This window comes from Pyrgilauda ruficollis, unplaced genomic scaffold, assembly GCF_017590135.1.
Source record: "Pyrgilauda ruficollis isolate IOZ18807 unplaced genomic scaffold, ASM1759013v1 scaffold39, whole genome shotgun sequence".
In the NCBI taxonomy this organism is placed as follows: domain Eukaryota; kingdom Metazoa; phylum Chordata; class Aves; order Passeriformes; family Passeridae; genus Pyrgilauda; species Pyrgilauda ruficollis.
The window spans coordinates 1,192,412-1,215,648 of NW_024525378.1; the positions used below are offsets into that span (position 1 = coordinate 1,192,412).

Sequence of the window (23,237 nt, forward strand, 5' to 3'; positions counted from 1 at the left end):
GGTCCCTTTTTTCCATTTAGCTAGGAGCAACAGTGCCGGAAAGATTATCTTTTCAAGTGAAACCAACTGTTCCAAAAAAATACACCAGACCTCCCTCCAGTGCAGCTGTACATCAACCAATTTCATTGAGAATTTTTTCCTGAGAAGGCTGAAGGATTTGGCTTCATAATCATTGATCTTGGAAATTATGAAAAAGCTGTGGGAGACTTCAAGCAGCAAAGGTCTGTGCTGTTCCACAGAAACTGAGGCTGCAAACCATAGTACTTTCCCCATCCCCCACCTGTATTTAACTTTATTGGAGTAATTTAACCTTCATCTCTTGGTACATGTAAGTCAGGTCAGAAACAGTGATAGTAATTTAAAGTGAAAAATTTAATACTTAAAATATTTTGCACACCTGAGGAACTCACTGCTTGCTATGAAACAAACAAACATCCTCTGACCAATTGAAGCTAGAAGTAAACATTAAAACATAGATGTTTGATAGAGCTTCTATCTGGTGCTACATTATATGCTCCGTGGAAACTGGAAACATGGAAACTTCTTTTCTTTGTAATGCAAAATGAGAAAATTAAATGCTATATGAAGAAAATCTATAGGCAATGATGTTCTATCACATAGTGTTCTGCTGTATAAAAATGCAAAGAAATAGCTTATTTGAACATCAAAATTTTCATTTCAATAACTAAACCCTGTTTATCAGTTTAGAAAAATGCCAACCCTTGCAGAACAGAATGCAGGCCATATGACTGAGGAATCAGAAAAATCATACAGTATTTCACTGAAGATATCTAGAGTTTTATACAGAACTGAAGAACATAAAGTGACTTTGCTCCAAAAAGGCTTCTTATCACTAGTAAAGAACACAAAACAAAACCTTCAGTATATCCTACAAGCAAAATGCTCTTTCCTTTTTGCATGTGATTATAGTAGAGCGGAGATGAACAATTTACTATTGACAGAAATGTGTTCCCTTCCCCATCTCCTTCTCTTTCTCTTTGCTGCCCTTCCACTCAGTGGAGTTGCTGCTCCCAATCTGACAACATTAATTTGATTTGAAATGTCACTGATACAGTAAAACATTGACCTTCCCCAACCAGTGTTCCCTAGTTACTATTACTAAAGCTGTTTCACTTCAAGTGGGATGTACACCAATCTAAATGAAAGAACTGGCAGGCAGAATACTTGAAATCAAACTAATTATATTTGAATGATAGATTAACAATTAGCTGGAAGTCTTCAAACAATGTATATAGATAACCAAGTTATGCTCTTCTTTTAAAATGAACCCGAGATATTAAATACAATCATACAGCTTTTGGCAATATTGTACAAGTTTCACACAGATAGTAATGACTAACATTGCTTTAGATAAGTGCTTTGAAGGCAACTCCATTTAAGAATGAAGAGAGCAATACAGTCCTGCACCCCATGTCAGCGTAGCAGTCATGTTTACAAATATATCTGATGTCAGGGCACTGGCTCCTGAGAGTTGCAAATAAACAGCATTCCATAGTCCAAAGGGTGTCTGTCTCATAATCCCTGAGGCTGTGACTGGTCAATAATGATGATGATAGGAAAAAAAGAATTGGGTTATGGATTGGCCCTGTACATCTGTGACTTTGTAGAATAGATTTTAATTGCAGCGAAGCTCAGAAAAAACACAGAGAGTGGAAAAAAAACCAATTCCCTTGTCTGGTCAGTTATATTCATAAACCCTATGATCCTCTGTAAAGAATAATAGTTTTCTAAAAAATCTCAAGGAAACTGTAGCTATAATATTCTAACTTTTCTCTCAATGTATCCAGAATCTATGCATTCATCTTATTCCACTTTTACTGCTTCATATCATTGCCTTTCTCACAATCTCCTCTTTCCAAAACATGAATACTATACCCCATTCCTTTTTCCTCCTGCTATTCCATATTTAATGTGTCTTCTTTTTTATTCTTACTTTATTAATGCACAAAACACATTGCTTACTTACAACAAACCTTCCTATTCCAGAAGTCTGGAAATAACCTGTAGTCATTTCAGGAGTTTCTCTTTTCTACTAAGAAAAAAACACAATTTACTCAAAACCTATGGTTCCTACCACATTTTTTCATACCATGGGTAAAGCAGGAATTTGCTCTTCCTGCTTTTTCTGCGAGGGTCCTTAAGTGATAATATTTGTACAGCTAAATGACATTTTTCATAGTTCTTCCTTTTGGTAATATGAAGTAATAGCTTTGTTATTGTTTTCTGATTAGATGAGTTGGTGTAACATAATGGAAATAAATTTTGTACTGTTGTACATGAAACGATGAGAGTGATTAGGCTGTAAAGTGACTGCTAAATCAATCTTGGAAATGCAGTAGATTCCCATCTCCCTTTGACACTGTGAGTTCCATTTGGGTTAACGATGGCTATCGGCACACGCCGAGACAGAGGGGGAGCCCCTTCATTCAGTTTGCATGGCTTGACTTTTGTCAGGAAGACAACACTACAGACATCTATGTAGATGGCAGAACAACACCAACACGGTTTGTGATATAACACAAATTCACACATTTTTCTAAAGCTGAGTGAGTACATACTGTGTTCTCTCTTGCTCAGTGAGGACAGTATGGGGTGTGTGCTCATTGACTCCTTATACTGATTGCTTTAAGTCTAGCAAAGGGACGTCATCATCACCTCCTCCTCCTCCTTCTTTTCTTTCCTGCTTAAGGACAACTTCTGGGATAGTCACCCCTATTTCAGTTGACTGGGAAGCACCTTTTGCTGCGCTATTCTTGTCTTTCTTTACCTTAGTGATCACTTCTGTGTAAGAGATTTCTTCAGTGAAGGGCTCTGCTGCTGGGAGCTCAGAGGCGATGTGTACACTGGCTTCCTGGATCCCCTCCTGACCTTCTGCTCCTGTTCGTTCTTTACTTTTTTTATGGATCTTGAATGTCTCCTTTGTTGGAGCAGCTTGTGAAATGGTTTTCTTGATCCTTATCCCAGATTGTCTCAGTCTCTCTCCTGACTGCCTGATCCTCTCTCTCCTCTCAGGGGTTACAATCCTAGTTTGAAGCCTGTTTACCTTCTTGCCAAAATTTTGCCTTGTCTTTTGGATATTTTCCCTTGAAAATGCCTTTTTGATGTCATCAATGCGCCTCATGCCTGATTTCTTGAACTTGGTTGCTTTGCTTTCTTCGATATAATATTCTTCATCAGAAGACAGATCATCAGGTGGGAAGAAATCATCCTCTATAGTTTCACCTGCTGTCATCTCTTTGATAACAGACAGAGATGAAGGACACTCGGTTTCCTCCTGTGAATTAAGCAGAGAGTCATGTTCCAGCAAGTGTGTTTCAAAAAGATGGTAGTTCAAAGTTTTGGTTTTTTTTTGTTTTTTTTTTTTTTTTGGTTGTTTTTTAGTTAATTAGTACTAACTGAAATATAATACTGTAACAAAGTAAGATAGGCTTGTACCATCATACCTAATCTATGCAGAACACAAATGGCAAAAGAAATCTGTGCCAAGTTCTCTAAAGAGATTATATTCCTGATTAAAGATTTCTTTTCACTGTGGTTCTACCTGAAATTAATTAATGTAATGGTCCTATGAGTCCTGGCCTCTATTGGTTTTCAGACCAAACTTGTCTAGGTTTTGGTTGGTGGTTTTTTTTTTTTTTTTGGAGCTTATCTGTGTCTCTGGATTGGACCTAGATCCATTATTCCTCACCAATAAAAGCAGACACTGTAGACAAAAAGGCTCTTGGGCTTGTGTCAGCTGTACACTGTCCAAGCAAATGCCTCAATGATATGAGTAGCTTCAATCTACTACTGTTACAAAGACAATTGTGCATTTTTGACTGTTTGGAACTTAGCAAACACTGCTGTTGCTGCCCAGAAGAGGATGAACCTCAACATATTAGCTTACATGTGCTGGCTGCACAAGGGGACAAATCAGTAAAGCAGGGAGATGTTATTTGGTAAACCCAGTAACACACAATTCATTCAGCACCTGCACCATCACTGAGGTGAACGTGATTTGTTCCATCTGGAAATGTATGATATTCCTGAGCAAGCACCTCTATCTCCTGTGGTGAATTTGGTGGCCTGTTTGAGCATGCAGAATTATATATTTATATGACACATCAAATGTGTATCAGCAGCATATTTGGAAATTATGACTATCCTAGATATCTTAGCCCTAGGAATTCATGCAGCCTCTCAAATAAAAAAAAATAAATTTCTAGAGGCTCAAAGCTCAAATACATGAAAGACTTCCAAAAACTGTCCACAGTAAACAAAAAAATTGATCAAGAATGAGCTAGTGGTTAAGGACATCCAAGAAAAAAACAAGGGAAAAAAGTTTATGGCAATGAAGAATTTATCTGAACAAGGATAATCTCCTAAGAAAGCTGTTTCCCTAATCTGCATGGACAGTACAAATTTGTGGCTCAGTGTCAGTGAGTTACTTCTATCTAGAAGTGCAGTGCATGCAGAGCAATAAAACTGTAATTTGTAGGAGGGATACGAGATAGAGAATGCCACCCCCTTCTTCCCTACCAGCTTTTTACATGCACATGCCTGTGCTCTTCTCCCAGGAGAGCAGCCCTTTGGGGTGCAAACAGCTGTCTGTACAACAGCTGTATGATACTTTTCTAAGCTGTTTCTCATTAGTACTAACTACTTCAGCTGATTTCTGGGGCATGGCAGTGTCAGGACCCTACCCTTAGTATTATCATCCTAATGGAGACAATAGGAGAGATACTGAAGCTGTGAACCCATGAATAGCAAGTAAGGCTAACTGAATATTTTGCTGTGAACTTCTTTCTGGTCAAAATGATGTCTGTCATTTTTCACAGTGACTCATTAGTAGTGAGTCACGTTATTTTACATAAAATAACATACATTGCGCTATTTGACAGATAAAGCCCACTTAAGAGTCTCTCATCATGCCTTGGCTTCAATAAAAACCCTCAACTAAAATAGTTGTTAATGCTTAGAAAAAATAGGGACAAATTATGTTACATTGATTACAGCAGAATGTTGTTCAGCTCATCTGTCAAAATCAGCAGGAACAAAACTACAATGCTTTGCTAATAATCTTCATTAATGTGCAAATTAACATTAATTATATAAAGACTTCTACACATAAACATAATCTCTTTTTTCCTGAAAATTAACTAAAAACACAGCTGGATAGTAATTCCTTAAAATGTTTTTAAATTATACCCTACTCCTTCAGCTGAAATGGTAACAAAACTATTTCCAGAATGAATATTCTGAAATTTCAGTACAAACAGAGATGAATACAATATGGGGAGAGGAACACTTCATATGAAGATTACTTTTTAAAAAGAAGGAAGGCAGAGACACTATTTTCTCTGCAATATTTGTCTTCTTTTGGAAGAAGAATTTGTCTGTACTTTTTGTCAATTGCCAGATTTTTATTATGTTTACTTTTAGTCTGTTAGCTACAGAAGAGAGCACTTTATCTTTCCTACTCCCGTTAGAATCAAAAGTTATGAACGAGAACATGTGAGATGAAGATCTTGTAGATGAGACACAGAAGCTAGAGCTGCATGCAGATATTGAGAAACATTTTCATTCTCCTACAGACTCTCAGCATGAACTTTGCCAAATCTTTGATTTTCTTCTTTTCCTTGGTCTCTGCACACATCTTGCAGAACCAAATGTAGCAAGGCAAAACATTAGTGTGAGATTCTATCTCTTTTCAAGATTTCTGGATGTTACCGAAGTGGAAAGTATTAGTGAGCCTGCCTAGCATGTTAGGAAGGTTTTGGAATAAAAATTCAGTGATTTAGGCTCAGTAGGTGAGCTTTTTCCTCTACTTCGTTTCTCTCTCTCCTACTCCTAACTCATTTCTTTTTATCACTAGATATCTGTGGGGCAGATAGAAGAGAGGAGCTCATCCTTCCTAAGGCAGGAACAAGAAGCTTCAGTACCAAGTGAGAAACAGACAGAGTCAAAGCATATAGCTGCCAGCTCCTTTATAAGCTCACTAAAACCAAAAGACCAAACACTTACTGATTTCAGCAGCACAGAACAAAGTCCTAAATTGGGTGAGAGCGTTCTCCTTGTCTATAAATCAGATGGGACTGGGAATAGCAGCACTGGGCATCCAATCTTTGGGGAGGGTGAGAAGGGAGTTGAGCCATTGATACTGCTGCTTTCAAGCTTTTTGTTAAAAATCTGCTTAAGGATTTTGCTAGGGAAAACTTGCACCCATCACCACCACTCATGGGAGGTAAGGGAGGGTCTAGAGTGAGGGAAGAAGATTATTTCACAGTAAAATATACCAAGCAATCAATTATTTTTAACATGATTTCTTGAGGAAATTGGCATGCAGTCATAGGAGCTGTCTGTCATTTAATACATAGGACATGTTCTCTGCTTGCCTCATCTACTGGCAAACACCAAAAACATGCACAGGCCAGAATCAGAAAACAAATTAGTGGAAACTGAGCATTCCCCTTCCTTTTCATCACTGCTCCTAGAAGGACCACCTGCATAGGGTGCTCACACTGGTCCTGGTGTGTTTGCTGGCCATAATTACTCATTGGACATAATCTCCTGAAAAGTTATCCACCATTCAACACACTGGAAACTTAGACCTTTCAAAGAGAACAATATTTTTTCCTTCTCTTCCAAGTAAAAAGTTGGTAAATCTGTCATGTAAGTGTTTGATTTGGAAGTTGTCTTTGATTTGTAGAAGTGTAACACACATACTGATATTATGCATCTCCCACCTTCTCACACTTACATGGCCCCCTCCATTAACACAGAAACATTCAGGCATTTTCCACCAATTTGAGAATGGAGCTGGGTTCTAACACAAAGAAATAAGTGCTCTTCTGCAAAGCTGGCTGTGTTTGAGTCATTCTGTCTGTCCCCTTCTAAGCTGACATCTGCTCCGAGCAATCACGTCATGGCTCAGGTACCTTGCTTGTAGAGCTGAACGTTGTCAGGGGACAAGGGGGCTGAGAAGAGGGGTTGTGTCTTAGGAATGGGTGTAGGAGGAGGGAGGGGAGAAAGAAGTCAGATTAGATGGTGTGTTGAAACTGGAAATGCTTTGGAGAAATGCTTGTGTCTGGAAGAACATGAAGCCCAAAAGCAGAAAGACTTCAGGTTTTGTGGTTGCAAAGGAGGGACTGAAAGCACTGGTTGAATGGTAAGGGAAAATCCTGGAGACCTTTGCAGTTGTAGTTGCAGGGTAGTTACATCGACTGTTTAAGGAAAAACTTTAACAGACAAAACTTAGAGGTATAACATCATAACAACAACTGCACAATTCAGGAGTGGCTGGTAAAGCCCCTGGCATGGCAAGTTTGCTAAGAAAGCATCTGAAAGCTGAACTTTGTTTTTTCCTGTTTTCTGTGTGTTTAACTTCTCAAATATGCCTAGCCAAAGAATTTTGAGTTCTTAAGGGCCTGGCTGAATACAAAGTAAACATATAAGTAACCCTCAGCTTTGATGAAGAAGGCCAGCATGGCATTGAAACCCAACAAAGTCTGACTCCATCACTGACATTTTCACCTCCTGCTCTCATTTCAATTTCATTCACAATCAGAAAATTTTCAGGGAGACATAGCCTGTGTCTTTCAAACCCTCTTCTTGCTCTTCAAGCTTTCCATCAGCTGCCAAAATTCTGGCTGCTCAGCACGCGTGGGAGGGAACAGTGGCCACTTTGCAGGCACTGCAGGCATCTTCTAACCACAAGGAAGGGATCAAAGCAGTCACATTTTTTCCCATAGGCTATAGTAAAGCATTTATGAGGGAAAGCTAATGCTCCTGCTCCTCAACCACACAAAGGGAAACGTGCTGATTTTTCAACCATGCTGAAACCTTAAAACCAGTAGGTAAATAATCTTAAATGTGGCAATGCCTCTAATCAACCCTATGAAACTCTCAAGGTGGCAATGCTCAGATAATTGAAGCACACAGGGGAAAAGAGGCTGTTTCAGAATGTGCCTGCTTGATAACCCTGCCTGCAGTCAGGCTCTCCTCTTCTCTGGGAAGAGAAAGGGGCAAATGGCAGAGCAAATTGTTCAGCAATGTCTCAGTTATTTTGCAGCCGTTGTGTCCTGGCAAAGATCAGGTTGGCTCTAAAAGCAGCCTTCACTTACTGCTGCACTAGGGAGCCAAAGGGGGCTGCTGGAAGAATGTCATGCCTTCAGCAAGGACTGCCAAGCTGGGAAAAGAAAAAAGGGTTGTTGAAAAGATTCCCTCACAAACTTTACCAGCTAAATTTCCACTCTTTGGGAGCACAGATGGGATCAATAATTAATAGCAGCAGGACTTTTATTTTCCTTAAGAAGATGTGTGTTTTTCATTTAGAGTTCACTTGATTTGCTAAGCAAAGCAGTGACATAATGTCACTGTAAAACAATACTTAGACTTTACTTAAGTACATGAACGTTTTAAATGATAATTTCAGTAATAATTTTATGTCATTTGAAAAGAAAAAAGTAACGGAATATGAGGGCATTTTAATTAATGTAGCTAATTCAAGAGCTTTACATCCCTTGTCTTTTCGTTGTTTTTTGTATATGCATTCAAAGCTTTGTATTTCAATATTTGGGCTGGGCTTCCAAAATTGACAGAGAGGAAAAAAGGTAATGCACTGTATTACATGTAAATATTTGCAAGAAATGCTATAAACTGTTTTGTGTTTGCTTCCTAAATAGCTTCAAAATGTAACTCTAAACAGCTTTAATAAAGGCAACAATTATCAGCTCTCAACTATTACCTAATTTCAATCAACACTTCAGCAGAACAAAGCCTTTTAAAATTAAAAAAACCTCAGAAAATCAGAATGACTAAATAAATATTTCATTTTTATATATCTAAAATAACATATGTGTGTATATATATATTTATGTATTGTATATATAAAATCAACTCAAAATGGTCTTAAAGAAACTGCTCACAGCGTAACTAGGGAGGAGAGACTGATGAAGCTCTATAACTTGGAGTCATTGTGTTGCACAGGGAAAAGGTCACAGCAAATGATCTTTCAGCCTTGGGGTGCATGACACGGAAAGTGCAGGTGATGATTAACACAAGCACAGATGGGACTGTCTGTGATCACCTGACAGTTCTGAAGCAGAGCACGAAGCAGCAAAATGGTCAAAGGCTACCCAGTGCCTGCTGCTGTGTCTATGACAACTGGTGATGCAAATGATGGGCAGCTTATGGGCAGGAAATGGCATTGCCACAATGTTTTAAACAAATCTTAGAAATTTGCATGTTGGATGAATGGTTTGTTATTCACACTGGTAGCCAAGGTAAATCATTAAAACACCTCCTTGAAATTGTGCTCTAAATCAACATGAAACCACTGATGAAACCACTAACCAATTACGAATCATTCCGGACTTTTACTCATATTCTAACAGTCAAGAGTGAAGCTTTATAAAACTCAAGTGATCCCCTCATTTCTTCTGCAAATATGTCATTTCAGAATCTCTGACAGCAGGCCAAAAAACTGCTCAGATGAAAGAGAAACAGGATTATTTTAAAAGGCCACCTAAGAAATTTTATCTGGTAAACACTTCAGCATATAAGACTTTATGGCTAAGTGCTGTTGCTGCATTTAGAATTATTTTTACACAATGGAAAACCAGTCTGGAACAGTTAACTCCCCTCATTTCTCTTTTGTGAAGCCTAATACACATCCCTTTTATTTAAATTCTGACAGAAATTCATTAATTCAACCACCAGCATACAATGACTACAAAGGAACTCAGCTCATTTTCCCATTATCATTGCCTGTGGCTTGCAGCAGTCAATGAGCAGCCAGTTCCCAGATACACCACATCAGTGGAGAAGCCCTTGGCTCCAGGCTACCACATGCTGCATGAAAAGGACGACTGCAGCTTCAGGGAAAAACAAAAACTTCGTACTTTCTCTGCTCTGCTACTGCTTTATGGAACTAGACCAGGGAATAGCTCTGCAGATCAGTTTGCAGGCTTGCAATCAAATTGGTGAAATTCCTAATTACTAAGTTTTCTGGAAGCCCCTTGCAAGTGAAGGGGAAAAAGCATCACAAGGTGTGATGGGACAGAAAAGAAATATTTGACAATGTTTTGATTCATTAATTCATCACACAGTGACTGTTCCTACAGGTCAGCTAGACCAGGGAAGAGTTCTCAAGTATAAGTGAGAACTTCATATGAACTCATTTCTGGACAACATTTTAACTACATGGGGAGAGCAGATACTTATTAAGTAGGAACTGTATCCAGAAGTAGATGTCTACAACAGGTTGGGAGAATCAGGTTCCACACATTTCTCTCTACTTACTTGAAAAGGAATATACAGGCCAAATGTACAAACATCTGTGGTGTTGATGTCTAGTTAATGCCTGGCAAGATGAGTCCTGTCCCAGATCCTAACTTCCAATTTGTGACTTCACGTATTCCTCATCTCCATTCCTGTGCTGTTTTGATTAACCTTTTTTTTCCTGCACTAAGGGACTAATTGCAAGGTTTGGCTATCTTCAGTAGTGTTGAGAACATGAATCCCAGCTGCATGTCCCCAAACAAGTCCATTCCCAAATCTGTACCTCAGAAATTAAGGGTTTTGCTGAGCAGCTGGATTTGATGATCTCAGGAGGAATTTTCCAGCCTAAGTGATTCTGTGATTCCATTCTCAGATACGCATGTGCCCACAGCAGCCAGCCACAGCTCCTGGTGACAATTCCGAGCAGCCTCTAGGACCATGGAGAAGAGACACGACACAGGAGGCTCATGCTGTAACTGCACTCCTGTGCTGACTTGCAGGGCAGCCCCAAGGGAAGCCCTGAACAGCTGCATCCAGTGCAAATGTACACTAAGATCAGCTGTTTCCACCACTCAGTGCTAATAGGTGGAGAAAAATCAGTGGCAGCTCTGTGAAGAGGACAGCCTGTCCCCTTGGGAGGATCAACCCAAAGGAGCAGGTCTGGGGGCACCAGATCCAGTGGTGTTGAGTCCAGCTTGTATGGACAAAGTCCTGTGATATACGCAAACCATTTCATTTTAGGAACACAAAAGTAGACCAATATCTGGTTTTTTAATATTTTTAAACTTTTTCTTTCTCCTCATTCCTTGAAAACATGTCACTAGAAACACCGTTTTTCTTTAGCTGGTTGATAACTTCTCCATTAGTGGCTGCTGCACAGCACGGGACCAGCCCTGCATTTTGAACTGGAGCACTGGGCTCAACAATGCAAACAAAAGGCTGTCGTGACACTCTCTGACACAATAATTTCGTTTATTTTATTCTCTGTTTTCTCAGCAAAGGCAATTACCTATCCCAGCTGTAAAAATATTTATAAGGTTTCTGCCACAAGACTCCAACAAAGGCCCTGTGTCGCTGGGCTGCTGAGGCCAGTGTTCTGCTGTCAGAGGTAGTCAGTCAATTCACACTATTTTTTTTCCCATTAATTTTCAGGCTGCACTTTAATAACAATTTGGGTTTGGTCTCTTCCCATAAGCTTTAGAAAGGCAGTTTTGTCCAGACCCTGTTGTCTTCAGGACTGAAGACATCCATTTATGGTTTCAGATCAGAACTAAAAGTACAGGAATTGGCACCATGTACACTAAAATTAACATTATTCCAGCTGTAAAAGTAATTTGGTTTCTTGTCTATATTTCTTTCTATAAACTGACAGCTTCTAATGTTGAACACATTTTTTCAGTATCACACCTGCTCTGTATCAAGATTTTCAAGGAAGATATTACACAGTTGACAAAGACAGAAACACACCTTCAAAAACCCATGGCAAGCTTCACTTCACATTTCAACACAATGCACTGCCACCTGTTGTTTTTTCCAGATTATCTGTTATGAGGTAAGACACCAGGTACACAAATATGAGAAAGGACAAGACCTCCTATGTTTCTGCAAAACAGAAAAATGATCAAATATGAGTCACCTAGCACAGTCTGCTCTGGGCAAACTATTTAACTCCATTCTACTAAGGATTTTGTTCTGCAGGGCCATTTTTGAGACTGCCATTCTTATGCCCAAATGGTACCAAATTAATGGCAATCTCCTGAGATCCTGACACCCTGATTTCTACCGCCACTTCAGATGAAGGTTCTTCCACCTCACGTTTCCTGATTATTATCCCCATCTTGATCTCACCATTCTTACTGTCCTAGTCATTATAACCACAGAATGTCAGTGGGCAAGACACGACACATACATTTTAGCTTATTATTTATGCATAATATCAGAGGCATACACAAGGCTGCTTCTGTGAGCCTCTCCCGGTGTGTGCAGTGGAGCAAACACAGGGCAAACAAATCAATTGTAACCCCACTGTGTAGGTCAGTCAAGCCATAATCTTGGTTTATGACACGTCCACTAATTTTAAAAGTCAGACAGCAGTGAGTAAAACAAATGCATCTGCATTCCTAACTTCATAGGAAGCAGTTACTCATTTATGGTGCTTATGTGAAGTAATAATAGACACAAAGCCCAGTAAAAGTAACATGGACTTTCTGGTGCCTGTACACTTCCATTTAAATAGGGACTTGCAGGACATGCAGAAAAGCAAATGAAATAAGTTCATTCAGGGTTAAAAAAAAAAATCCCCTTTAATTTCTGAATAATTTAGTCAGAATGATTTAAACTGTTAAATGCTCTTTGACTTCAGAGAAATGATAGCTCTTACAGCTGGTGATTCAGACTAACCTGAACAGAAATGAGCAATGACCTGTACAACCTACAACATCCTTTTTATTCCCTACTATAGTCTCAGGGCACATAGCACTCCAGGGTCAAAGACTTCACTAGAAAGTCTGAAGTAACCTGGCATTTTTAATCATGCAGTCAGCCTAGGGAGGAGAGCTGCCTGCTACCACATCTTTTCCTCAACCACATGGCCTTCTAAAAATGAATTCTCTCTATTCCCTAATCATGCTGCTCAAGGATGATCACTTTGTCTTTTTTTAATGTGAGGATATTGCTAACTCCTTTCATCATTGCTGAGATCTCTTGGGACAATCTCCTTCAGCCAATGATCCTTTTCAACCTGCCTACTCCCTCCATCAATGATAAGATCAAAGCTACCCACTTGAAAGGAAATCTTTAGTATTTAATTGGTGTCTCCTTTTTCCTCATGTGCTGATGTTCTGGCAAAAGTTAAAATTAAAACCCACACGTGCTCGCTGGTGTAAAGATTCCATGCCAGCAACACACAGGTCATTGGCCCCATCACAATGTTCCAAATAGCTCATCAGGAAAAAAACACCTCTCTACAGCAGAGCCATCAGTCAGAGCCCCAGAGTAAACAACTTGGTTACAGCCATTTGTAACGTATAGCACAGGGAGCACGCTGGTTCCGCAGCTATTCACAGACTCCCACTCATCCCAGCCAAGCTCCTGTCATTCAGGTCTTGGCACTGCAGCAGAGTCCCTGCCCTGGCGCAAATCAGCAGTGTGAAAATCACTGCACTTGAGTGAAAGAGGCTTCCAAAGTGCACCTGTGCCTTGAAGTCACAATGCACTCTTGCCTACCTAGACTGTTCCAGGTTTCAGGCAGTTATCCCTCTCCAGAAAAGTGTTACATGGTGGATCCTAGAGGGATCCACATATACGCCTCTCCTCTGTGCAACTGGGAAAAGGTTCTTCAATCTACCTAACAAAAGGGATGGAAGTTAGGGAGGGAGTCACTCGTATTCTCACTGACAGTTCTAAACCACTATAGGAAGAGGAAAGCAGAAAGACAGGAAAAAATGCTGTTTCCCTTCCTGAAAAGTGCCACCCAGGAATTAAACATACAGTGCAGGTCATTCCAGTCCAGAAAAACCAGCAGAGAGATCATAAACTCCTACTGAAGGTGGTTCTTAGAGAAAGCACACATTGGGAGAGCCACCTTTTGTACGAAATATCTGAAAATATCAACAGCTGTTCTTTGCACCTGCATGTAAATCCATTTTGACCAAATTTTACTATATTTTTAATAAACAACAGCTCATGCCCTGCTAGCAGAAGAATTTACATCGTGTAATGAATACTGTTTTAAGAAAAAATATTTTCAAAGCATTGATTCTGCTGCAGTCATTATGGTAAAGGCCCATCAATGAAATGGCATTATGTCATTAACCAGGGCTGTCACAGAGATGTATTACCTTTAGCTAGGAAATGATTTGCAAGCAAAAAGTGAAAGTGCCTGTTTTCTATTCTGTGATGATGATGCAGCTTGCAATAATGGTAATAATAGGACAGATTTGGCCTGTACTTTCTACTGAACAACCACAGTAAGTCATTGAGTCAGAAAATCTGGGAGGCACAATTTGGCTGTATATGGTACTAACATAACATTAAAGAGGTAATATTCCCTACCTTCAGCCTTTTCTCTTTTTTTTCAGCTATTTTTTCCCAGTAGTGGAAAATGAACTATTTAAGAAAGCTAGGTTATGAAGTATTTGTCAGCTGTTCACTGTAGTGAATAAACTCAGTGAAACACACAGCTCCATTCATTGCAAATGATGTCATTTATGTACAAACAGATGCAAGATCAGAGTGTAAAACTGAGTGATGGGGGTGCATTGTATTAGTCATGAGGGGTGGAATTCAAGAATGCCTAATAGAAATACAACTCATTTGAGAGATGCTTTAGTGACTTGCTGGTAAAAAAGGAGCAACTATGCTTCTGGCAAAATATCAAACACTCCTACTTTCTACTGACCTGGCAAGCTGGGAAGTTCCAGCAAAGGCAGGATCAGACCAAATGTGTTTCACAGCACTCGTTGACAAGACCCCAGAACTGTCTGCACTGTTTGTACAGATGCAAGTGCGACCATGCTGTTTCATGAAACTTCTCTTCAAATACAATTATTTTAATGTACAATGAACATCCTAGAATAAGGTCAGTGAAAGAAACTATATGATTTCCTTGTGATTGAAAGAACAGTGTTATTTAAAACCACTTCCAAGGCAGACCATGCAAGGGAGTATTTGTTGTCATGAAGGGTTTGTGGGTCTGAGCCTTAGTTTGTACATACACTGCTATAGACTGAGACAATGAAAAAAGTCCCAAACTGTCAGCAGTACGAGGGCCTGGGAAATGCTGCAAGTTAAACAAGCCATGTTTTGAAATTAGTGTTAGAAGAAAGTCTGCATTTCAGGGAGCCTGAAAACACTTTTGCTATTTGCACTTCTACCTAATACGGTGAAAAAAATAACAGAGATGAATGTCAGGCATGGTTTGTATGACAAGATTTACAGGGCCTGCCTCATATTACCCTTCGGAGAGGCAGCAAACAGTCCTTGCTGATCTGCAGTTAATCTTACAGGACTGGCTCAGAAACCTACCCACACTAATAATAGACCCTGTGTGCTGCTGCCAGTAGGTTCACACTGAAAGGCATTGGGGAGCACAGATCAGTGTTAAAGAAAGCAGAAAATAACTCCTATGTTGGACAGACCGCACCTTTCGCTTCGTTAACCAACACCTCCCAGAAGTCACCAAGGAGGTGGGAAAGCCTCAGTACCACAAGAAATTAGGTTCATGGTTACCTGATAGATCACGACCCGGAATTTGTTTTTTCTCAGCATCTCCTGCTGTTTTGCTTCCACCTTCCGCACGCTGGTGCTCTGCCTCTCCACGCGCGCCCGCACCTCCTTCATGGTGGAGCTGACTTTGCTGGTTTTCTGCAGTAACTTGTTCACCGTGAAGCCTGTATTGCCATGAGCCTGGGCAAGCTTTAACATGTCAATCTGAATGGTCTTGATGGCATTTTCCATCTCCCTGTGCTTCTCCTCTATCCTTTTCTGGCTTGCCTGCACGCTGTCAACTATGTTGGCCACTTTGTCCAGGACTGTCACAATTGTGTAAGCCGCATCTTGCTCTTCCTCCTCCTCGATGACACTGGAGAGACGATTTTGGTGCGTTTTGTCAGCCTCCGAGGTGAATTCGCGGTGATCCATTCTGCCTGCCTTCAGCCAGGTTGGAGGGAGGCGAAGTCTCGGTGATCCTGCCAGAATGATTCTGGCGCTGCTGCAGGGAGCCAGGACGACAGCTGGCTCCGGCGATGCTCAAAGTAGGGCGTGAAACGCCACTCCTGGAGCTTGGTCAAATACTTCTGACTACAAAATATCCACACATGATTGCTCAGATACTTTCAGCAACATGAAACCCCTAAAATTAGGAAGCAATATCTGGAAAGGAACATACGTTTAAAGGGTCACGCTTCTGTACTGATGAAGTTATTAGTGTTAATCCAGGAAAGTTAAGTAACTTGCTAATTAAGCAGGAAAGCACACTTGCATATTTTTAAAGATCTACTTTTGTTTTCATGTTACTGGAGTGCTTTCCTCTGAGGGAATTCAAAAAGCGGTCAGGAAAATTAGCACGGCTGTTTCTTTTCCAGCAAAACAACTTCAGGTCTTCAGCTTGCTGCAATTACCCCATGGGGTAGCAAATAAACACACTAAACCAGAGGCAATATAGTGAAAACGTTGTATTGTGACATGCTTTTCCAGTTCAAAATGTCGAAAGCATTTTTCTTTTTTATTGAACAAATTATTAAATCCTACATGCAAAATTCTGAAAGCCTACACTACATGTTAAAACAGCTGAACACATCCTATTCACACTTTATCTTGGGATCTTTCAAACGACAACTAACAGTCTATTAATATAACTATGACCAGCAGACTAATTTGGATGGACTTCTTTCGCTCTTGAAAATACTCTATACAAGAGCACTAGTAATTCATTCACTTTTATTTTTTTTTTATTTTGATCACAAACACTATACAATCTGTATTGTAGGTGTTAAAACGTATTTTCTTTAAAAAAGTTTAAGAAGTATTAAAACAGTTTTAACAGTGATAAAGTAGGCTTTATTCCAATTATTTGTGTTCAATTATTCAACACCAATTTTTACAATACCTAAATCTACTAAGACCTACTTCTTTTGGACCTGTGCCATCTGTTCTAGCAGGTAACTTCCCAAATTATGAAATTTACAATTTTCGTCTTTAAAAATAAATTGCTGGAATTATTTCTGAAGATGGCAGTGCTTAGACCCAGCCCACACATTTTATAAATATGTTACAACTACACACAGCACACAGCTTCACAGTTCATGCGATAGGCAGTGTCTAAAAAATCAGTTACTAACTTCCAAAAACATTTAGATATCTACCGTATTTAAACACAGTGTTTTCTAGTTCCTCATAAGAAAAGTAAGCTGTAAACATTTTTACCTTTAGTTCATGCCTTGTTTGTTAGGTAATGTGGAATTATTTTGTTGGTTTGTTGGGGTTTTTTTTTAAGTCTACAACCATTGTTGGAATAAATCTGTGTTCCCAAAAATATTACATTCCATGGATAAAGCACAAGTCTATTATATAACCATGTGATACAGATACAGAAAATGAACTACTGTATTCAAAAACATAAAAGTAAAGATACTAAAGCAGTCCATAGCTGTTAGAGCTGATGCTTTCAGAATACAGACCAACATTGTGACACTAAAAATGTTCAAAAATAAGGCCTCTGAAATAAATATTTCCATTCTTTAAAAAAAGATATAATAAAAATGTACATCACATGGTCAATGTAGGTATAAAAAGCACTAAGTTAAACCATTCTGGATGATGTATCTGAAGTAAAATGGCCTAGGTTTTGCTTCTGCCGACGTCCTCTATTATTTTTGGGGCATTTTCTGTTAAAAAAAGAGAGAGAATAGGAAAGGAGGGTTGATTTTATATATGCCACCTATAATTAAGCCTAACAATCATGCATTGACTTAATTTTCTGTATTTAACAATAGTAAGGAGTCTATGATCTGTGTTGACAAGGGAACTCCTGCTGTTCAGTACTGGGCTGTGACCAGGGAATGTCTGTAGGACCCCAGATCATGCAGAAGGGGAGCCCTGCTTGACCTTGAGACTGAAACCAGCAAGGTGCTACATCCTTCAGGCTTGATCCCGCAAACACGTTCCATAGGGAATGACTGCATTAGCTTTACTTTAAACATATTTCATATTTAAACCCAGTGGAAGGCGAGACTGGATCAATCAGCCTTTTGAAGTGCTGGACCTCCAGGTGCCTTGCTGCTCACTGCAGCCCATGAGACAGAGCCCACCCAGGTCTCTCTGTGGGGTGACTCTGTGGGGTCCCTTTCTTGGGGCCAGACACACAACTAAAAGGATTCACAAAAGCCAGCAATCCTGAATGGAATGGCACTCACTCAGCCCAGGCAATGAATGATGGAGCAGCCCTGCTGGGATGCAACAAGACATGAGAGACTGAGAGCTAGGGAATGGTCATACAGAGGCTGAAAGAGGAGCTGAACCATAGCCTTCCACACCACTGCTTTGGCCAGCAGGATGTTGAGTGAAAAAGGGAATGACATCAATTGTATGAGCCAAGTAACTCTTTTACATGTGCAGGTGGTGTTTTATAGGTGTGCTGGTGTCTGTTAGGTTGAACTTCACAAGGGACACAGGGAAAAAGGCCTGTATTGTTCATTCATGGGGTGTCCCTCTACATCACTGAGTTTTGGAAGCCTTAAACTAATGCAGTAGCAGAAAGTTTTATGGCCCAGTGTAAGTGGAGCTGAAAAAGTGAAGGATGACTTGAGAAGGAAAAGTCCAACTGTGGCACAGATGCTCAAGTGTAAGACTTAAATACTTCATGCACCTATCAGTCATCCTTTATCTATCTCAGAGACCTCAGTTTTTTGTTTGGTTCAAGTCCTGGAACTGAATGCCTTGTCATCAAAAGCAACCCATGGCTCTCATCTGAGTTTTTACATAGAGTGAGAACTTCAGACAACCCAGAAACCTGAAATCTGTGCTTGTGTGTCTTTAAGTTTCACAAAACAGGTTCTTAAGGTGAGTGTCTAATAATGGGACTAAGTTGCACACTAATTTTCAGAAAGTGTAAATGGTGTGAGGGGTACTTCTTTCTGTGGGTAACACCATTTACAGTGGTACCACAGGGAACAGCATCTTGTCAGCCTCTCTGGTTTCACTGGGTGGTAGCTGGGGATCATAGGTTCCACAAAATTCAGCAATATCTCAGTAAGTCCAGTGAAAGCCTAACACAGTGGCTTAACTCTTGGATTTGTTTTATGGCTGATCTGTTCTGCTGTGTGTTTGGTCTGGAGATTCAGAGTGGTTACTGGTGGTTTCTGAAGTCAAACAAATCTGTCTTTTGTGACCAAAGAAACAAAGGGGCAGACGGGATGTTACATAATCATCCTGCTTCAGTCATTAGGTAGTTGGGTATTAAGCAAATAAAATGTTGGACTTCATATAATTAAATACAGAAAATGTATATCCATACAATGTGTAAATTTTCAGTGTTTTTGTCTTTACCTACCTGGTTATGCACATGACAATTGCAACTATAATGGCAATCTGTACAGCTCCAATTATTGCTGCAATAAGGACATGCGTAAGCTTTTGTCTGCTTGGGACAACGTAAAGAATACTAAAGTCTGTCTTTTCACAGTGCTGTCCAGTATATCCTGATTCACACCTGAAAAAGAAAAGGAATATTTCATGGAATCTGTAATTTGACAGCACCCCAGTCATTTTGCAGATGAAATGAGAAATCCAAGGTGACTCCAGCTGAGAAAGAGCTGATGAGAAGGTGCATGTGTGATAGTGCTTGGGTTAGGGAATGGTTTGGATCTGTGTGGCAAGAGAAGAGCTAGACCAAGTAGATATGCTCTGCTTTTTCTGGATAAGGTTACTAGTGGCCCTCTGAAAACACACCAGTGTGGGGAAGACCCTGATTTGTCAAAAGAAGTATGTGGGCCGTTATTATATTGGTACAATATTTAGGAAGAGTGTAGCAACTGGGTGGAACAAGTAGACACTTGGAAGACCAGTAGACAAGGCTAAATTAAATGCCAGGATCAGCTCATGAAACACAGAGAGAGCACAACTCATTCAGCTCCATTGTCAATATGGGACAGAAGTGACAAAGAGGAAGGGGAACCTTGAAATATGGATTGAAAATCCACCTTGAAAAAAGAAGACCTCTTTTCAAACTGCAACCTAGAGAAGTGGAATTATGCAAAATCTACTGGACAAGACCAGCACCAAACCCCCTCCTGCCTTATGGCTCAGCCAGAATTTGATGGAGGTCAGCTTAGAAAACTCAATGGCTCACAACTGTTCCAGTGAGAGTTCAAGGAAGAATCCAAAATAATTTGCATGGGGTGGGGGAGAAATAGCTGGAAGCAGAAGAGAAGCAGCTCCCTAAATGGTAACTTGCCTGAACAAAGCAGCAATTAGCTCAGTGAGAAGCTCCACAGTGGCTGTTCCTGAGCAGTGATGTGTTCCAGCAATGCAAGATGTGCCAGTGCAAACACACTCTGAAACAATTCATGTCTCAAGGCAAAAGAGGCTCAGGCACAAGAAAAGGCAAGAGCCACCCAAAGCACTGAGATGAAGTCTGCAGGGTCAAAGGCCACCACATAGAACCCTGAGCAAGTTCCTAGGACAGCTGTCCTTTAGACTGACACAAATGCATCACTATGGTCAACTGAACCATACAACTGGCCTCCAGCTCTACAGCTGCAGAAGAAACACTGCCACGCAGGCAGAGCAACAATCCTTTTGTAAACTGGATCTGACAAGTCCGAATGCAACACAAAATCAGACTCATCCATTCAAAAGCTTTGTGCTAGGGTAGGAATTAATTCTGTTTGGAGCAACAAAATAATTACACCAAAGACCTTTTTACAAATGCTAATGCACCTCCTAATCCCCCTCTGCATGCAGGGATAATAGTTGGGGTTTACATGTTCATAATCTTGTGACTCTACTTTCTCCAGCCATGAGCTGCTGTGTAAGGAGTTTTGGTTCAGGCATGAACCAAATTCCAGTAAGACTTGTTAAAGAAAACACTCCATGTGGTAGAAGTGTGCCCAGTGGTAGCCAGGAAGGGAATAAAGAGAACTCTGTATATGAAAAGAATGAGGACAGTGAACACACTGGTAATCATGCAAGAAAACACAGAAAGGAAGAGGTCTCCTTGTTAGTCAAGAAGACTTAAATCTTATGGTTACTTTGCTTTTGTTTTCATTAAAGAAAGCAGCAGATTAAATATTATCAATGTGAAAGCTGCTTTAATGCAGAGGAGACAAAACAAGGCAGAGAGGATGCACAAGGAATTCAAAGATGTTTCCTCAGAAACACTGAAAAGACAAGAAATTATTCCTCAGAAATACTGAATGCAGATTCAGGAGCAAAAGTGCTTGCATTAAGAATTACATAATGGCAGGATGAAGTAGTAGTCACTAGTTTTTTATCTTAAACTAGTAGAACAGATTTTAAAACATTCTGCTGCATAAATGCATTACAAAATAATATAGCATTAGTATAATAGCAAGATCAATAGAGGTCAGCAAGGATTTATCAAAATAAGCTGATTAGTCAATTAATTGATTTAGCATAAAGAAGTTTAGATTTCTTTTTAAAGGGCTGCACTGTGTGTCCTTGATGCAGCCAGCCATAAGGACAGGGCAGAACTGCACTGCACAAGGGGGGCAGCAGGAGACAGATCTGATCCCATCTGTGCAAAGGCTGCCTAACTCTATACTGTGCTACGGACTGCTACAAAACCTTCCTCCCACCTGCCTGCTGGCAGTCCTGGAGGGCTGCTGCACAATAAGCAAGGAGATTCACTGCCCTCAGTGAAAGCAGAACTCAGAATTTGCTCTGCACAAGTATTTTCTGCAGTTTTTTAGGTCATCAGATACCTCACATACATCGCTACCAGCAAATGAGGACCAAATTAAACAATGTATATGCTAGATGTCTATGAGAACTGAAAGCATTTGAAAATAGCAATTTGCCCTTAGCAATCATCATTATATTTTTCTTGCTGGAGAAAGAGAATTTTTTTCTCTGTTAGAAGTACATGATTACTATGGCAGATTGATGTCTGTTATAAACTATTTGTTTCCTTAATAACTCTGCTCCAGTACAAAACATGCATAAAGCATGAGACCATCAGTATTTTAATGGCCAAGAAAAATCCAAAGGAGGTCTGATACTCAGGGTCAGGAACTGATAGTCACAAATTCTGGGCTGGACACACATGAGGTTTGTTGTGCTAGGCTCAGTACTGAGATACTATTCAGAATATTTAAATACATAGCTGAAGCTAGCAACAGCAAATGTAGCTATAAAATAGAATTTAAAAGGATGGTACATGAATTAAATCCATCAAAACATTGCCTTTTTTTTAAATCATTACTTACTAGTGTATTAATAAATATTTAAATGATTGAATTTTTGCTGAAACATAAACTGATAAACTATTACAAGATTAGCACCTTCCAGAAAAAAACTCTGAAAAAATAAAAATTAGTTAATTCAGACAGGAATGTTTCCCTTGAAATACTGCTACTTTAAACATTTTGAGGACAAATACATTATAAATTGTGTTAAATACAGTTCTAGACCAAAAGAATACTGTAATCAGATAGTGTTGCCTGATGCCCATCAAGATGATGGTGGGGATGCACCCAGTTTCCCAAAAGAAGCAAAGCCATGTTGAGTTCTCTTGATTCCAGACAAAAAGAAAACCGAAACAGTCCTATTGGAAAGCTGAAAATAAACGAGAAATGGTCTTGCATGGTAAAATAAATAATAGAAGCTTTCAAGTGCCTAAGTTGACAACAATACTGGCTCTGCCATTTTGGGGCTTCCTGCTCTCTGATCTGTTTGGAAACCCTTAAATCTTGCCAGTGCAAAAAACACCTAAATATCATCAATCAATAAGGATCAAGGGAGAAAATATGAAAGCATCCAATGGATTTACAGCTGGAGTTTCAAAAGCAAAGGAAAGCAAAGAGTTATGGCAGTTTCAGCCACATTAATCTGAAAGTACAAGCTCGCAAGATAAAAGCTCAGAAGTGAAACCTCCTAACAAGTAGGGCACTGCACCCTATTGCAAAGTGGCCTTTTGCTATAAACAACATTTATAAAATAACAATAACAACGACAATAATAATAATATTTTGGAGGACAAAAAAGATGCAGAATTTGATTGGTGAAATGTAAAGGAAAAATATTATGTGGGAGCTAAGGAACATTCATGTATTCTAGAAAACATTGAAGGGCTTAATACCGAGTGTTCTTAGTTGCTAGTGTACACTGTAGACAAAAGGTGTGGGCTAAAGAATATTTTGCAATTTTTTATCCTCTAGATGAAGCCTATCACTGTGAAAAAGGGCAATAAATGTTAAAAATAAGGTATTGATTCTCTA

General features: G+C 39.7%; 2 protein-coding genes across 2 annotated transcripts in view; both read right to left on the reverse strand.

Annotated features, from left to right (window-relative positions):
- Positions 1-1,185: 1,185 nt before the first annotated feature.
- On the reverse strand, positions 1,186-16,059 carry CAVIN4 (caveolae associated protein 4). Its single transcript, XM_041476658.1, has 2 exons — positions 15,511-16,059; positions 1,186-3,295 (listed from the first exon to the last, which is right to left on the reverse strand). The coding sequence occupies exons 1-2, from the start codon at positions 15,919-15,921 to the stop codon at positions 2,633-2,635; spliced, it is 1,074 nt and encodes a 357-aa protein (XP_041332592.1). The 5' UTR covers positions 15,922-16,059; the 3' UTR covers positions 1,186-2,632.
- Positions 16,060-17,581: 1,522 nt separating this feature from the next.
- TMEFF1 (transmembrane protein with EGF like and two follistatin like domains 1) overlaps positions 17,582-23,237 on the reverse strand; it is a 112,010-nt gene continuing 106,354 nt past the window's right edge. The window contains exons 9-10 of the mRNA XM_041476635.1: positions 19,331-19,489; positions 17,582-17,666 (exon numbers count right to left, since the gene is read on the reverse strand). Coding sequence (XP_041332569.1) covers positions 17,582-17,666; positions 19,331-19,489 — 244 coding nt within the window. The remainder of the gene's footprint in view (positions 17,667-19,330; positions 19,490-23,237) is intronic.